The 17658-nt window shown below is 36.7% G+C and overlaps 2 protein-coding genes across 6 annotated transcripts; both read left to right on the top strand.

The window, feature by feature from the left end:
* Nucleotides 1-2835: 2835 nt before the first annotated feature.
* LOC104114672 (calcineurin B-like protein 7) lies at nucleotides 2836-7191 on the top strand. Of its 4 annotated transcripts, none has more exons than XM_009625172.4 (9): nucleotides 2836-2989; nucleotides 4317-4467; nucleotides 5143-5225; nucleotides 5353-5412; nucleotides 5603-5711; nucleotides 5855-5907; nucleotides 6072-6152; nucleotides 6241-6353; nucleotides 6442-7191. In XM_009625172.4, the coding sequence occupies exons 2-9, from the start codon at nucleotides 4389-4391 to the stop codon at nucleotides 6503-6505; spliced, it is 642 nt and encodes a 213-aa protein (XP_009623467.1). In that variant the 5' UTR covers nucleotides 2836-2989; nucleotides 4317-4388; the 3' UTR covers nucleotides 6506-7191. The 4 variants fall into 4 exon arrangements, with proteins under 4 accessions (XP_009623467.1, XP_009623469.1, XP_009623468.1 ...); XM_009625174.3 differs by lacking the exon at nucleotides 2836-2989 and adding an exon at nucleotides 2996-3271; XM_009625173.3 differs by lacking the exon at nucleotides 2836-2989 and adding an exon at nucleotides 2996-3701.
* A 1598-nt stretch (nucleotides 7192-8789) lies between these two features.
* LOC104114671 (uncharacterized) lies at nucleotides 8790-17315 on the top strand. Of its 2 annotated transcripts, none has more exons than XM_018777153.3 (6): nucleotides 8790-9098; nucleotides 9609-10143; nucleotides 11093-11284; nucleotides 14288-14317; nucleotides 14956-16062; nucleotides 16384-16750. In XM_018777153.3, exons 2-6 carry the CDS (start codon nucleotides 9703-9705, stop codon nucleotides 16408-16410), a joined length of 1797 nt encoding a protein of 598 aa, XP_018632669.1. In that variant the 5' UTR covers nucleotides 8790-9098; nucleotides 9609-9702; the 3' UTR covers nucleotides 16411-16750. The 2 variants fall into 2 exon arrangements, with proteins under 2 accessions (XP_018632669.1, XP_009623464.1); XM_009625169.4 differs by having other exon boundaries at nucleotides 8792-9098; nucleotides 16500-17315.
* Nucleotides 17316-17658: the final 343 nt, after the last annotated feature.

Below are 17658 nucleotides of genomic sequence, written 5' to 3'. Positions count from 1 at the left end.
CACAATTTACTTATTTATTTTATCTCAGTCTCTATTGTTCATTGTTGATGCATCATATCATTGTTGTTTGGGCTGATTTCATGATTATTAAGAGCTTGAGAGACTGGAGAGATTTATGACTGAGTGAGGGTCTGATTATGAGATATTGATACTATAGCTGAGTTGTCTGTGCAACACGTGAGTTGGCCGTGCTGATCCAGATATTGATACTATGGCACGTGAGTTGTCTGTGCAGCACGTGAGTTGGCCGTGCAGATTATAACGTTTGGGTTGTAGGAGCCCCTCCGGAGTCTGTACACCCCAGTAAGCGCGGGTACCAATTGACTGTGAGTGCTGAGGGCCGAGAGCCGAGTGGTTGAGCTGTTGTGATGAGTTGAGTGACTGTTGCCTGAGAGGCTGTACTTGTTTGCATTTGTTGTTGCACTTGGCTGCTATCTGTCATTGTTATAAAATCTCTGAAGGATTTATATCCGGATTACATGAAATTGAATTGTATAAATTGATTTGACTTAAACTACCGAATTTGAATGCATGTCTATTCTTTGTTGGAATTACTGAAAGTGAACTATAACTGTGTAGCTCGTCACTATCTTCAGTTCTTTATTTATTATTGTTACTTGCTGAGTTGGTTGACCCATACTACACCCTGCACTTCGTGTGCAGATCCAGGTGTTCCTGGATATAGCGGGTATTGATTCTTCCGCGCAGCTGATTTTTCGGAGATCCTAAGGTAGCTGCCATATTTCGTAGACCTTGTCTCTCCTTCCCTATCTTCTTATTTACTGTATTTGGTCTCAAACTTGTATTCATAATTAGATGCTCATATACTCAGTGACACCAGGTTTTGGGAGTGATTGTATCGGTATTCGTAAGATTTGTGAATTTTATTTAAATATTATATTTTCAAACTTAAAAGAAATTGTAGTTTATTGAGATTATCAGCTTACCTAGTATCGAGATAGGTGCCATCACGACAGGTTGGGGTTTTGGGTCGTGACACGAACATGGTTCGAATCACACCCGAGCCCTACATGACCTCAATCAAATATACCAATAAGTCCTAAAACATCATACGAACTCGCTAAGCGTCAAATCACATCAAATAACACTAGAACCACGAATCGCACATTGATTCAAGCCTAATGAACTTATGAACTTCCGAATTTTAAAACTAATAACGATTCATACCAAAATAATTCCGATTGACTTCAAATTTTTCACTCATAAATGACATGACAAATCTATTCCCACTTCCGGGATCGAAATCCGACCCCGATATCAATAAAGTCAACCCCCGGTCAAACTCTCCAACCTTCCAAATCTTCGATTTTCTAACTTTCGCCAATTCACGCCGAAACGACCTACGGACCTCCAAATCAGCATCCGAATACGCTCCTAAGTCCAAAATTACCATACAGAGATATTGGAACCGTCAAAACTCAATTCCGGAGTCGTTTATATAAAAGTCAAACCACGGTCAACTCTAACAACTTAAGACTCCAACTTAGGGACTATGTGTCCCATTTCACTCTGAAACTTCCCCGAGATCAAAACCAAACACCTCCGGCAAATCACATAACCACAATACAACATAGAGGAAGCAATAATTAGGGGATCGGGGCGATATTCAAAACGACCGGCAGAATCGTTATAATAGTCTAATATTATGCATTCACAAGGATAGAGCAGTAGCATAATTAGGTCAAATATGTCGTTGGTATGGACATTTCTCGATATAATGTCAAGTTGCAAACATAAATACTCTTCCCCACTTGCTTTTTTTTTTTTTTTGTCTCCTTCCAAGAACAAGTTTAAGTTCTTGAATGTTGTTACTATAACAAAATGATGTAGACCTCAACTTCTGAATCTATCCGTCTCCATCGGTGCTTTTGTTTAATCGCTAATGTAGTCAATTCTTGATATATTTATTAAAATATTCGAAGCAATGAGACAAAGTTGATGACAATTTGATAGAATCAAGGGAGAAATATTGAAGATAATAGACTATATTCATTTCTTTTATTGAAAAAGAAAAAAAAATTAGGAAAGAGTAGTACATATTTGACAAGGAAGGGGCAGACGGGGGTAGGTGATTAAATGCCAACTAAGAGAGGATTAACAGTTCAAAGCTTTCTCTGTCTCGCACCAAATTGGGGTATCAGAAAGCGAAAGTTGTGACATTTGTATAGGATTTAAGCTATATAATGGCGTAAATATTAAGTAATCTAGTTCAGTTTATTATAGCATGTTAAGTATCAGTTTTTAGGTTATTAATAACATATATGATTTTTAGTTCTTTTTATTTTTATTGTATAATGTGCATTGAGATGTATTTAAGTGAATAACTGTGTTTATCATCATATGTCAGAAGTTATAGCTGATAGCAATGACGTAATTTTATTTTTTAACCAAGTCCATCAAACAAACACTATGTTTGACCATAACACCATCCCGAGCCATCCTCAGTCGGGTTGACCCATCACATGCGGCTTGCCGTAGGCAAAATATTAGTATTACTCGATAGTAATATGATCAATGAAGTTTCATATAGCTGATTCTGATTATTAGATACAGTTATAGGCTTATAGCTATATCAAGACTTGTTTATAATTATCTTACAAATAACATGATTGTTTTACACTTAATGCATAACTCAAACTCATTTTGGTTAGAGATACTTTTGGAGATATTAAATTAAACCAGTCCCCCCCCCCCCCCCCTACACACCCCACAAGTAGGAACCAGTAAAGGTTAGCACGCCAAGCAAATTTAAAGCCGTAGCCTAGTTTTGAATAATACTACATACGCAATGTATATACGTGCGCTTGAAAAGGACAAAAAAGTGAGTATATTTTGAAACAAAAAAGAATCGATCTAAATCTGCAGCCTGACAGAAAAATGAGTAGTATAATAATACGTGCTTGAAGTGGTGGAGTTTGTAACATTGCAGCTTTCCCAAGATCCTCTATTATTTGTCCTCTTTCTTCAAGTTGAGTAACTCGTGTCTCTCCCTCTTTAGCCTTTTTATATAAGTACGTAGTATTTTGGGATCTCTGTTTGCCACATTCCTTCATTATCTAATGTTTCTTTTATCATGTCTGTCTGATGCGTCATTTGTCACTTTTTCTCATCGTTTATTCCCTTTTCCAGCTTAAGCAAGTATGGCTATGGCTTTGATTTAAAGAAACTAACTAAGAATGAAAAGGGTTATAAATATATGTGCCCTTTATAAACCTGGTTTTCACAAATTTAACAAGCAATGCAACATTAGGTAACAAGTCTTTCAGTAATCTCAGTTCCAATCTTTGTATGCATCATTTTTATACAATGAGCTTCAAATTCAATCCGCCGCTTACCCTTTCACTTTAAAGATACTTTCAAATTTGTCACTTTGGTCCCTGTGTGTTTTCACCGTCAAGATTATGAATTTTAACTAGGTTAATGTATTATTCCGTTTACATTTTCTTTAATTTACTAGTCGGAATTTTTCTCGTTTTCTATATATTCACAATACTCCAAGGAGCTAATGAGAAGAGGTTAGATTTGCTTAGGCATTGGCTTCTCGATATGCATCCAGAAGTAACTTTATATTGCCTTTCGAAGCAGATAATTTTTGTATTCTTTAGGTAGATTAATTACGAAAACGGAAAGGGTATAATCTGCTGAAGAAATAAGATTGCAGGTTTTGAAGTAAGGTCTTGGTGAGTGGTAACCAAGAATTTATGCCTTTATCATCAAGCACCGGAATTTGGATGTCATATTGAGTTTTACTACTCTTATGTTTGAAGATCATGTAGATCTACAGTCTTAAGTCTTAAGCATCTAATGTTACCACGAGTGAAGGCAATTATTATGGAGTATCATTTTTTTTTTTCTTTTCTGTATTCTTGTTTTTAGCTAATTTAAGAAAGCGATACATTTGATGTCCCGATGATTATCCTGAACCTGATAAAGATCACAAGTACATAACTATATAGTTTTTGGAGCACTCTTAAGAGAGGGTATATTTCGCATAATCTACACTATCGCAAGGCAATCTTTAGTGGTATCTCTTTTTTCTTCTTTCTATTTTTTAATTTATCCCCAGCTTGGGATTTTTATAGAATTTGACCTTATCTAGGTATAGTTATCTCCTCGGACTTTGTTTGGCCGCCAGAGCTTGTGAAGAGGGTGCAAAGCTTAATGAGATGATGGATCTATCTTAGCTTTTAATACTATTCTGCTTTTTTCCAACTGTATTATTTTGACCTGACATATACTTATTTGCTTAACTCCCTGATGATGATGTTGTAGTTCTCTTGTATTTGTATTGTCAGGTGGTTATCAATGAAGTCTCACTATCTTGGATATATTGTTCGTTAACAACATTTTATTATTTCCATCATTTGATGGGCTGCTGTCACTCAACAATCTCCAAATACACCCCTGGTTATGAGGAGCCAACAGTGCTTGCTGCTGAGACTGCTTGTGAGTATGCATCCTTATGAAATTGGGTTTTTGTTTCAATCAGTTTGAAGTTACATGTCGTTATGTCTGCCTGTTTGGATTTCATATCGTATGACCTTAGCAAGTCAGTCAGACACCTCTAGCTTTCCTCTTTGCAGTAGAGCCCTCATACTTAAAGACAACAGCTTGAGCTTCTTGCTAAAGGAAAATACTACAAGGTTATAAATGGATATGGTTTTCTTCCTACACAGCAAGAAGAGCTCAAACCCCTTAAGTGCATATGGATAATCTTATAGAATTTAAACTGAAGGAACGACGGAATAATATAATTGAGCTTCAGAATGAAAACTTCCTTCTCTAGATTTTTGAAAGTGTGCGTATCAAATAACCAAAAGAGTTTCCGTAGCATTGTATCAATGAGATTTTGAGGGCAGTGGTCAACAAAAAGCTTACAAATTGTCTCCTCAAAAATGCTATGAAAACACTTCTTGTGCTAAGAAAGAGAGGTAAGTCTGCATTGTGAACATGATGATGGAACTAATACTTCACTGTGAAATATGTAGCATGTAAGCAAACAATGTACTAGAATCATATAATAAGCCAAGGTTGCCATTAAGTTATGGTCTGCTTTTATCCAATCCAAACAACTAATTAATCATTCTGTATGAACTTTTCAACTGCTATGTTATATTGCAGTTACGGTGAGTGAAGTTGAAGCATTATACGTGCTGTTTAAGAAAATAAGCAGCTCTATAATTGATGATGGGCTCATTCACAAGGTATTTCTCTACTGCTGGCCACTAGCATTAACATTGTCATTATGCGTTATACTAAGTATTCGACTTGTTGCTGAGGCCTAGAATATGTTACAGTTACCTATTAACTTCTATGCGACTCTATCATCAGGAAGAACTTCAGCTGGCACTTTTCAGGAACCAAAACAGAAGAAATCTGTTTGCAGACAGGGTACGTTCTGTTGACTCACTTTTCCTCGAAATTCTCTGTATTTCTGATTAAGCATTAAAACTTGCAGCCAAGCTACAATATTGTTTATGTTGCAGTTATTTCTGCTTCATTTGAAAACTCAACCGTTCTATGTCTTGCATCAATCTGACTTATACCTGCTGAGTATTTTTTTCTCCCTTGAATTTCGCAGATTTTTGATCTCTTTGATTACAAGCGCAATGGAGTTATTGAGTTTGGAGAATTTGTCAGATCATTGAGCGTGTTCCACCCAAATGCACCAGTAGCCGATAAAATTGCATGTAGGGAATGATTTTTGATCCCTTATGAATATTCACTCTCTAAACGCTATATATTTATTTATCATTTTCAACACTTTTAGAATTCTAAGCATATTACCTATTCTGTGACATTATTAATGTGTATGTTGGAATTTTTTCTGCAGTTGCATTCCGATTATATGATCTGAGGCAAACTGGTTATATTGAGAGAGAAGAGGTAGGTGTTGCAACCGTACTTGTACTGGTTTCCTCTATTCTCCCCTTGGCATGAGCAATAGGTGTCTCATCCAAAAAAAGAATAGAAATTCTAATATTACTCTGAGTTGCAACAGTATGTTTGGCCGAGTTAATAGTTTATTCGTTTCCTTGTTTTAATTGCAGCTGAAAGAGATGGTTTTGGCACTGCTGCATGAATCAGACCTGGTTCTTTCAGATGATGTAGTTGAAATGATTGTAGATAAGGTTGAACGTTTTACTCTATCTTTTGCTCAAACGTTTATGTGCCTTTTTGGTATTCATATTTACCGCCTAATTTTATCTTGTGCACCAGACATTTAGCGAAGCAGATAAAACAGGTGATGGGAAGATAGATCCAGAAGAGTGGAAGGAGTTTGCTTTGAAGAATCCTTCTCTTCTAAAGAATATGACCCTTCCTTATCTGAAGTAAGTTATAAGGCATTGAGTTGCATTTTACAAAGAAACTTTTGAGTAGGTTGTTGTTACCTAATAAGTGGCCTTGCTTTTATTATAGGGACATAACTCTAGCATTTCCTAGTTTTGTGATGAGCTCTGAGGTTGAAGATTTGGAAGTCTAGGCTCATGCTTAGCAGATAGCGCGCATAGCTGAAGGTCGTATCAGGTAATCTCTTCCACACTGATGCAACAGAAATGCAAAGGGGTCAAGAATCAAAAAAGACATTAGGTGTTGCATTGAATTATTTGGAGGTTGGCCACACAAGTTTGAACTTAAGAGGCAGACCACATCCATTTTCTGTCATCTTCAATTGCTTGGCAGGATATAGTACTATAAAGTTTCTAGCTATTCAGCTGGAGTTAGAAAGCAAGTTAACATTTTTCATGTCATAGTTCTCCAAATGGCTCTTTTTCATTTTGCCCACATACAGGCTAAAGTTTTAACAGGGGTTGTTCATATTTTTTTCTCACTTCTCTCGGACTTATAAGGAAGGGAAGAGTTAGAGCAACGGTAAAGTTATTTCCGTGTGACCTATAGGTCACAATTTCGATCCGTGAAAGTAGCCATTGATGATTGCATTAGGGTTGGTTGTCTACATCACACCCCTACAAGTACGACCCTTCTCTGGACCCGCGGAATGCTTTGTATATCGGCCTGTTTTTTTCATTCTCTCGAACTTATAAACTCTTATCATTTGTAATAATCTTAGGAAAAACAGAATATTTGGTGATGAAGATGTATTTTTTAGTCAAAGAATTAATAAAGATGTGAAAACTGTGTCATATCAAATAATGTTGATTTGCTGAATTTTTGTCTCAGTTGATAATCAAAATTTGAGTTGCTTGATTCAATGGACTAAGGTCCATTTGAGATTGTTGCTCTTTTCAGTACAGTTGCGTAGTATTAGTTGATGTTGTAGCTGACCATTTCATCCCAAAGAAAATAATTACATGCAGTGAATAAATATACTACTTATGAAGTTATATAATAGATAAGGCAGAGAATTTAATAGAAAGGTAATGCTAAAGGATTTAACTTAACTAAGCAGTAGTCCCACTGTCCAATTTATCAGTCGAGAGCTAATTTTTTTTTTAAAATTTTGGCCGGGAATTCGAACATAAAATTTTTAAGTTTTTTTAAATAAAATTTATATATTTGGAAACTACGTAAAAAGTACTAGTATAAGTTATAATATTTATAATAATTCACAATATTTAAAGACATAAAAAATTATGATAAAAAAAAACTTGTTTGACTCTTCAAATTCGAACAATACCACATAAATTGGGACGGAGGGAGTACTATATTACTAGCTGCAATAATAGTAATAGGCAATTATATCGACCATGTGATCGAATGAATAACTTCATTGATCATCTTTAATTCTTAATTCATTATTTCCAAAAAAAAAAAAAAAAAGTTGAACCCGTTAACGAAATGTCTAAAAATATGCACTAGCTATCTAACGATTTCATTATGAATTTTTCATATTTATTTTAGATAAAGCTCCACCTCGCCCTCCTAAATTTGGCAAATCATGTCAAAATACCATCTTAATATTTGGAATACTTTGCTAATTTTCTAAGACCACTTTTAGTGAAGTACAAAAGAATAATATGGAAATATTTCAATGAACCCTTTTCCTTTCTTTTACTGCTGGAGGTTTTTGTCCGTTTCTAAAACAACTTTTTGATGGTTTATTTTGCACTTTCGACGATGGTAGTTCTATTCACCATTATAAACAATTATTAATCGTGCTTAGATATCCGTGATTGGTAAAAGAAAAAGTGGTTTTAGGGGTTAGTTGGGTGACAAATTTATTTGATATATTACCTGTTAGTTCTTGTCTTCTTCACAAATAGGTACCACCGAATTTTCGTCTTACATGTTTTAAATAATTTAGTCAATTGAATTTGTTTTATTTTAATAAAGGTATCACCAAAAATTGTAATTTTGTTGCGATATGACTTATATATAAAACAATTCTTTCTGAAACCTTGCAAAGGTTCATAATTTATGTAATTTTTTTCTTTAAAATATATTATTTTTTTGTGATCTATCATCTTAATCACCTTTAGACGAACTATTCTAGTCAATTTTGCAAAAAAAAATAAAAAGGCCTTTACCATGTTACAATTCCAATTCCGATTGTGTTGCTTTTTTAAACATCACTACTCAACTTACCTTAATCCAACTAACTCCCTATCTTACCTTCAAAGTTTCCAATAATAATTGTGCAAACATAAACTAAAAATATTTAAATTGGGATGAAAGAAGTTATATTTGTAACTCTTGGGTGGGATGGGGGGAATAAGGTGAAGTTTTTGGAGGAGAGAGTAAATAAAAATATACGAGTTGATATTCATAAATCACTGATAATATCCAACTAACACTATGTTGTTGTTCAACAAAGTCAATCATGCACCGCAAAAGCACTTACCCCAACGCTCACTTACCGCGCGTGTTACCCCACGCTCCTTTTACTTCACGTTGCTTCCCATTTTTCCCCTACTCTTCTTTTCACTTCAGTTTTTCCAATCATTTCAAGTTTTCTCGGACCCAGTAATCGACGTTCCGATTCTAATTCCAGAAAAAAAAAAAACTAAATTATCTAACACGAAAGAAGAGCAAAATTAGGAATCCGAATCTTGCCCATCGAATCCTAATTCACTCAACAGAAAGTTCAGATTTGATTACCACTTTCTCTCTTTGAGGCAAGTTAATTCAATCTCTTAATCACTTATTATCCATCTTCTTTAGCTTTTATGTGTGTATTGTGTGGTTTAATAGTATCTTTTAGCTGGGTGATTGGTTTTTAAATCTTTGTTTCCTCTATTTGTGTTTTTCTTATTTCTTTTTTCAGCATCTATTTTAGTTGTAGAAAATACCAACCACTATCAGTATCACTACTTCAAATACTGGCATTTGCTCTAAACTTTTTAACCACTTAACTGTTTGTTGTGCAAAGAGGACAGGAATAAAGTGAAAACTCTTCAGCCTAAAACCAATCTGAAATCTACTTATTATGTATAGTAAAATGTTTTTGTATTGTGAAGTAGGAATTTTGGTGGTAGCCTAAAGGTTGAAGCTTTATTTGATTTTGTCTTAGAATCTGGGTTTGTTTTACTATTGAGTGTTTTCAATTTTCTTGTTTTAGTGCTCTGAATTACACTAATAAAAAGTAGTATTCAATTTGGGGTACCTGTTGATTTCTTCGAATGCAGCTGAACGTTTGAGAAGTGATTTGGCGTAGAACTAATCTTTGAGATTGATTGGATCAATGTGTGAATTGTACAATCTTGGATGACCTAATCTGTAATGCAATCTACAAATTCAAGTAACAAGAAGTGTTTGAAGCGTTCACGATCATTTCCAAGCGAAATGCCAGCGACTGATACAAATGTTGCAAAGCCTCTAGAGGATTGCATCCTGTTTCCTGTTGAAGAAATAGTGCAGTACCCATTGCCTGGTTATGGTTCACCAACTTGTATAAGTTTTAGTCCGGATGATAGTCTAGTTACATATTTGCATAGTCCAAACCAAACTCTATACAGAAAGGTTTTTGTGTTAGATCTCAAAAGTGGTAGGCAAGATTTGTTCTTCAGTCCACCAGATGGCGGGCTCGATGAGAATAACTTATCTGCAGAAGAGAAGCTTAGAAGGGAAAGGTCAAGGGAGCGTGGTTTAGGGGTAACACGATATGAATGGGTTAAGGCAAGCGCTAAACGAAAGGTCATTATGGTGCCATTGCCTGCGGGGGTACGTTCTCTCTTCTCATATAATTTTTGGTGCTCACTTTCTATTTAATTTGATCCCTACGTTGCACTGAACGAGAGCTTTTCCTGAATTATTTGTTGATACAATTGGTGGCAGTCAAAGAAGAAAAAGAGTTGCTGTCTGCCTGTTATAAAATTCTCTCATTTTCTGTGTATCTTTCCAGAACCTTACAACACTGTGATATTCTGCACGGAGCCAACTCCCTGATTCTCTTTTTTTCAAGGAATAACTGTTGTACATGCATGGCCTCATTATGACGTGCATTATACTGGACTTTGGATGACATTAACCGCGGTTAAATGGCCTATGAGCAATACTTCTCACAGAGAGAGAGCCACTAAATATTTTTACATGTTGGTTTATTTATCCATGCAATGTAGCGACAACTGGTATGCACGATGCATCTTTAGTAATCACATCTCGGTCTCACAAAGAATGCCAGGAAAAAAACAGCAAATATTCATGGTAGAATATTTTTTAATAACTCATTAATTCCTTGTACTCATCATTAAACCTTTTACTTAATAAAAGAAGTGTATTGCTTTAAAAAAGTCATAGAAAGCCTTATTTTGGTGTGTGGCACATGAAGTTGTAAAAGATCAGAACTGTCTTTTCTGAACTAGTGGCAATTTTCTCTTTCTCTTCAAGTTCACTTAATATAGTCCTTCTGTTCGCATTTGAAGTCATTTATTTGAGTTTTGATCAACACATTTTTATTCTGTGTTTCATCTACGAAAATATTTCTCGGGATTGCTTAAGAAAATGTCATATGGAGTAATAATTTCTTTTCATGTGAAATTATGTTGTTTACCTGAAATCCTGCATAAATCTGTATCATATTGTGTCTTTAAGGAGCCAAACAATCTGAAATCCTTGAACTTTTTTCTCCAATGATCAGATCTAATCAGAGCTTACTTTATGTGTAAAACAGTTATACTTAAAGGATCAGAATGCAGAGCCAGAACTTGAGCTAGCAAGTACATCCTCCTCGCCGGTCTTGGATCCGCATATTTCACCTGATGGTACCAGGCTTGCCTATGTGAGAGATAACGAGTTGCATGTGTTAAACCTTCTGTACCATGAATCTAAGCAGTTAACAACAGGTGCCGATGGCAATGTTATAGTAAGGACGTGTTCCAAATACTTATTGCTGATTTATCTGCCTGTATCTTTTGCTATAAGTGCTCTACAAATTTAACTGCTCTTCACATGTAACATGCATCATCTGACAGTTTTGTGCTAATTTATGCCTTGTTCATCCTCTTCCTTTGTCATTTTATTATTTGGTAGCTCAAGTAGAAACTTTATTCAGTTATTCTTTTGTTTGGTCCATCCTATTGACTTCGATGCTTGGCAGCCACATATTGCTCCCTCAGTTAACTAGTTTTTGGGGCACAACAATGAATTTTATTAAAATTTTCACCAACTTTTAAGAATTCAAAGCGGAACATACTGAGTTTGTGAACCACAATTTCAAAGAGATAAAACTCGTGTATTAGCTATTACAGACAGGTCAAAATGGATTTACTTATCAGAAAATAAAAAGCCTATTAGAGACGGTCCAATGTGGGAAAAAAGACTCCACTGTGGCCTATGGAAAGACACCCAGCCTTTAACATGGTATAGCATGGTGAGGGCAAGTGATACTTTAAAAGATGCCGGAGGAGGGAATCTTTTCCTCATTTGTGGTGTGGGACTCTTCTTAGCCCCTTTCATATTTGCATTGCACAGAAACATTGAGAAACGAGAATTACTTGCATTAGTTAATTTGTCTCTCTTTTTATGATCTTGCTACCTTCACATTGGCTGTAATTTCTGTTAGCTTATTTAGAAGACCAAGTTGGATTTAAATATACATGTTCTGTACTTTTCTTTGACGCTATCACGATTCTCTGGAAAAAAAGGATTTTTCTAATATTATCACTCTCACTCTCAATCAATTTGTTAATGAAAATTACGGAGCTTGTGTGGTTAATTATTTGTTGAAAGAATAGAACAGAATGACAAACCTACTTCTTAAACTTGTTTTGAAATTGTTCTCAGCATATCTTGAAAAATAGAAGCAACAACAACGAACTCAGTGTAATTTCACAAGTGAGGTCTGGGGAGGGTAGTGTATACGCAGACCTTACCCCTACCTTCAAGAAGGCAGGAGGTTGTTTCCGGTAGACCCTCGGTTTAGGAAAGTTAAAAAGAAGGCAACAACAAGCACACCAATCTAAAAATTGGAGCAAAAATACAAAACTAACACTAGGTACTGCAATCAGAAAGTCGAAACGAAAGCAACAACAAGTAATGACAGAAGTCAAGGAATACGAAAATACACAAATGACACTAAGTCATGTACTAAAGTGACTGTAACATACAAGGACAACGCTCGGCTACCTAACCCTTGACCTTTATACTCAACCTCCATACCTTCCTATTTATAGTCATGTCCTCAGTAAGCTGGAACAACGCCATATCTTGCCTAATCACCTCACCCCAATACTTCTTCGGCCCGTCGCTACCTCTACTTAGGGCCTCCAAGGTCAACCTCTCACACCTCCTAATCGATGTATCTGTGTCTCTTCTCTTCACATGCCTGAACCATCTCAATCTCGTCCCTCGCTTGTACTCCACACGGGCCACGCCCACCTTGTCCCAAATAACTTCATTTCTAATTCTATCTAACCTAATGCCGGCACATTCATCTCAACATCCTCATTTCGGCCACCTTCATCTTTTGGACATGGGAGTTCTTGACTGGCCAACACTCCGCCCCATACAATATAGTTGGGCTGACCACCGCTCTATAGAACTTACCTTTAAGTTTTGGTGGCACATTCTTATCACACAAAACACCGGAAGCGAGCCTCCATTTCATCCACCCCACCCCAATACGACGTGTAACATTCTCGTCAATCTTTCTATTCTCTTGTATAACTGACCCAAACTATTTAAAACTTTCTTTCCTAGGGATGACTTGACAATCAAGCCTCACGTCTTCGTCCACTACCTGAGTCGCACCACTGAACTTGCACTCCAAGTATTCTGTCTTGGTCCTGCTCAACTTGAAACCTTCAGACTCTGCCTCCAAACCTCTAACCTCTCGTTAACATCGCCTCGCGTCTCATCAATCAGTACAATGTCCTCTGCAAATAACATGCATCACGGCACCTCCCCTTGAATGTGGCGCGTCAGTGCTTCGATCGCCAGCCCAAATAGATATGGGCCGAGGGCTAACCCCTGGTGCAACCCCATCACAACTGGGAAGTGTTCTGAGTCCTCCTCGCTGTTCTCACTCGAGTCTTAGCTCCATTATACATGTATTTAATAGCCCTTATGTATGCAACGAGAAATACCTCTAGCCTCCAAACATCTCCACAGAACCTCCCTTGGCACTTTATTGTAAGCCTTCTTTAAGTCGATGAACACCATATGTAAATCCCTCTTTCTCTCCCTGCCTAATAAAATGAATAGCTTCCGTAGTCGAACGTCCCGGCATAAATCCGAATTGGTTTTCAGAAATCTTGAAAAATAGAAGGTAAAGATATATTTAAATGTGGGTCAACAACAAACTTATCTAGTCAAGTTGTTTTCATTTGACATTTTTTTAATGTCCTTTACCTTTTATCTTTTGAGGTGAAGTGGAATTAATGATGTGCCAGGAGAAAACAAGAGAAAGATTGGGAGAATGCGGGAAGAAAAATATCTTGAATTGAACAATCCGTTGACGCAACGTAGGATAGTAATACATATAATATTACATCCATACATATGTGATAATTCTAACTATTCTAATAGTGATGATGGTAGAAATAGACCCATTAGGCTGTAGCGAGAGCATAAGTTATTGCATGAGGGAGAAAGACAAGTGGGACGGCAAAGGAAAGAAAAGAAAAGGGAATGCTCTTTCTCCAAAAAAAGAAAAAATAAAAAAGAAAAAGGAGTGCGCTGAAGTGGAAGGATCAGTATCTATAGTGAATCTGTTGTTTTAACAGAACTGATCATTGAACAGTTGCTTTGGCTAGAATTTGTAACCGAATCCTTTTATGCTGAGATGGACAGTATGGTTAGTATTATGCTGCTTGCTTTAAATTAATTTGATACTAATCCTCTTTGTCTTCTTTTTTTTCATATACAGACACATGGTCTTGCTGAATACATTGCACAGGTGAGATTGCTATTGATATTTTATTACTAGTATAGGGAAGATTTGCCTGTTTGAGATTGATATTGAAAATTCATCAGTATATTAGCCCGTTTTAGTAAGTACCATTAAGATCTACGTTTATGAACCTTTATCAAAAAGACCTACGTTTATGGACATCTTCAGATAGCTTGTTGAAATAGTTGTATTTGCTCTGACCGAGGAAATGAACACAGACATAGTCAAATGAGTGTTGAAAGTATTTTATAAGATTTTAGATTCTCATATCCTTTAGTTTGGATCTAGTGCTTTTGAACTTATTTGTTAAAATTTTAAAGCTTTGTTCAAGTTAGGGTAGGGTTGACATAGAAGTTTGACCTTTTGTCTTAATTTATATTTCTTGTATATAATTTTTATTGGGTATAGGGTGGGAGGAGGGTAAGTTAAAAATAAATACTACTTTTGACCTTTTTTTAAAAAAATTTCTGACTTATTTACTTCTCCAGCACTTTCAGCATCTGTTATGACCTTCTGCCAGCAAATAGGAAATGGATCTTTTAGGACTCTAGTAATAGGGATCAGAGTGGATTGCTTAGATGCTTCAATTGTCATTTCTTGGTATTACAGAATCATCTAAAAAATTTCATTTCTGCTGATTGTAGGAGGAGATGGAACGGAAAAATGGGTACTGGTGGTCATTGGACAGCAAATATATTGCATTCACACAGATTGATTCATCTGGTATACCTCTATTCAGAATTATGCACCAAGGTAAAAGTTCCATTGGTCCCGAGGCACAGGAAGACCATGCTTATCCTTTTGCCGGAGGGTCAAATGTTAAAGTTCGCCTGGGAGTGGTTCCAACTAATGGAGGTCAAATAACTTGGATGGATCTTCTGTGTGGTGAAAAGGACAAAGAAAATGAAGATGAATATTTGAGCAGAGTGAATTGGATGCATGGAAATATTCTGACTGCACAGGTCTTGAATCGATCACATTCCAAACTGAAAATTCTTAAGTTTGATATCAAGACAGGGCAAAGGAATGTATTATTGGTTGAAGAACATGATACATGGATAAATCTTCACGATTGTTTTGTACCTTTGGACAAAGGACTCAACAGAACTAATGGTGCATTTATTTGGGCAAGTGAGAAAACAGGATTCAGACATTTGTATCTCCATGACACAAATGGAGTGTGTTTGGGACCTATAACACATGGTGATTGGCTGGTTGAACAAGTTGCTGGTGTAAATGAAGTTACTGGCCTTGTATATTTTACAGGAACATTAGATGGGCCTTTGGAATCTCACCTTTACTGTGCTAAATTGTTCCCCGATGCTAACAGTCTATTGCAGTCCCCTTTGAGATTGACTAATGGACGCGGAAAGCATGCAGTTGTGCTTGATCACCAAATGCAAAGATTCATAGATATCCATGATTCCTTGGTCTCACCACCCAGAATTTCACTCTGCTCCTTGCATGACGGAAGCTTAATTATGCATCTATTTGATCAACCAGTCAGTGTTCCACGGTTCAGAAAACTCCATCTTGAATCTCCAGAAATAATTCAGATACAGGCCCAGGATGGAACTGCTTTATATGGGCAATTATACAAGCCGGATCCAATGAAATTTGGACCTCCTCCATACAGAACTATGATTGAAGTCTATGGTGGTCCCAGTGTACAGCTTGTGTGTGATTCGTGGACAAACACAGTCGATATGAGAGCTCAGTATCTAAGAAGCAAAGGCATCTTAGTTTGGAAGGTCCGCTCCTCTTTCTGTTCTATCCATATGCCTTTTTAAAAAAATCTAAATTCATTCAGTTGTACTTGGCAATATCGAAGAGGAGCCTTGGAGCAACGGTAAAGTTGTCTCCGTGTGACCTAGGTTCGAGCCGTAGAATCAACCACTGGCCTACAACACACCCCCTTGGGGTGCTGCCCTTCCTCGGATCCTGCATGAACGCGGGATGCTTCGTGCACGGGGCTGCCCTTTTTTGTACATGACTGTCTTTTTATGGAAATCATTGTCCTTCTCTTCTCTGGATTACCTAAATTGAGTTTTTTGTGCTTTTTATCTATGCAGATGACACTGCCTTTTAGTTTTTCTTAAGAATTCATTTCGGGCTAACATAGAAAACACAGAGAATAAACCCGATAAAAGCAAAGTAATTCTGAACCTAGCTGCTCAGCTTTTTACAGATGGATAATAGAGGCACTGCTCGGCGAGGACTTGTGTTCGAGGGTGCACTCAAACATAACTGTGGCCTCGTTGACGCTGAGGATCAACTGACAGGAGCTGAGTGGCTTCTGAAACAAGGGCTCGCAAAACAAGGCCACATCGGATTATATGGATGGAGCTATGGTGGGTATCTCTCAGCTATGACATTGGCAAGGTTTCCTGAGGTATTTAAATGTGCTGTGTCTGGTGCCCCTGTAACATCATGGGATGGATATGATACATTTTACACAGAAAAGTATATGGGCCTGCCATCCGAAAATCCATCAGGCTATCGAGAGAGCTCTGTAATGCACCATGTAGACAAGATCAAAGGGAAGCTGTTACTTGTACATGGCATGATTGATGAAAATGTGCATTTTAGGCACACGGCTAGGCTTATTAATGCACTCGTGGCAGCCGGAAAGACTTATGAGTTGTTAATATTCCCAGATGAACGTCACATGCCTCGGAGAATGAGAGATCGTATATACATGGAGGAGAGAATTTTGGAATTCATTCAGAGGAACTTGTGAGTGGCCTTTTCATTGTTCTAATATGCAGTTAAGGTCTCGACTCTCGGGGTAGAGAAGTTTAGGGGCTCATTTCAGTTTACAGCATGTTTCAATTGATTATAAAAGAAGTTGTACTATTTTCTGATAAACTAGAGCAAAAGGTAGCAGGCTAATAAAAGTTGTTTGTGCAACTGATCTCTGTAATAACTGCCATGTACCATAAGCTTACCTGATCTACAAAAATAATACAGCACTCCTCTTCCTGAGGAGAAATTTGATTATTTACCATCTGTAGCAGTGATTAGTGAGCTTGCAATTCCTCTTAACTAATTTTATTTCTCCCACCCCCTCTCCCTCACAACAATAGAAAATAGAAATACAATGTGTAATAGTGCATTTGCATTGGATCAACCATAGGTACCTTTACTGTTACTGAAACAGGAAATAATATGGGAAAAGACTTAAATGTGAAATTACATATACTATACTAAGTTCTGTTACTCTATATGGAAGGGTCAAGTCAGGAAGATTGTCTCATACAAAAAGAACTTAGATAAATTTGGACATACTACATGTATAGTTGTGACAAGTTGATGTGTTTTCCTGATCCAAGACCACATAAATATGA

Source organism: Nicotiana tomentosiformis, chromosome 3 (genome assembly GCF_000390325.3).
Source record: "Nicotiana tomentosiformis chromosome 3, ASM39032v3, whole genome shotgun sequence".
In the NCBI taxonomy this organism is placed as follows: Eukaryota; Viridiplantae; Streptophyta; class Magnoliopsida; order Solanales; family Solanaceae; genus Nicotiana; species Nicotiana tomentosiformis.
Note: the sequence above shows the minus strand (reverse complement) of the source record. Positions and strands in the feature narration are given on the sequence as shown.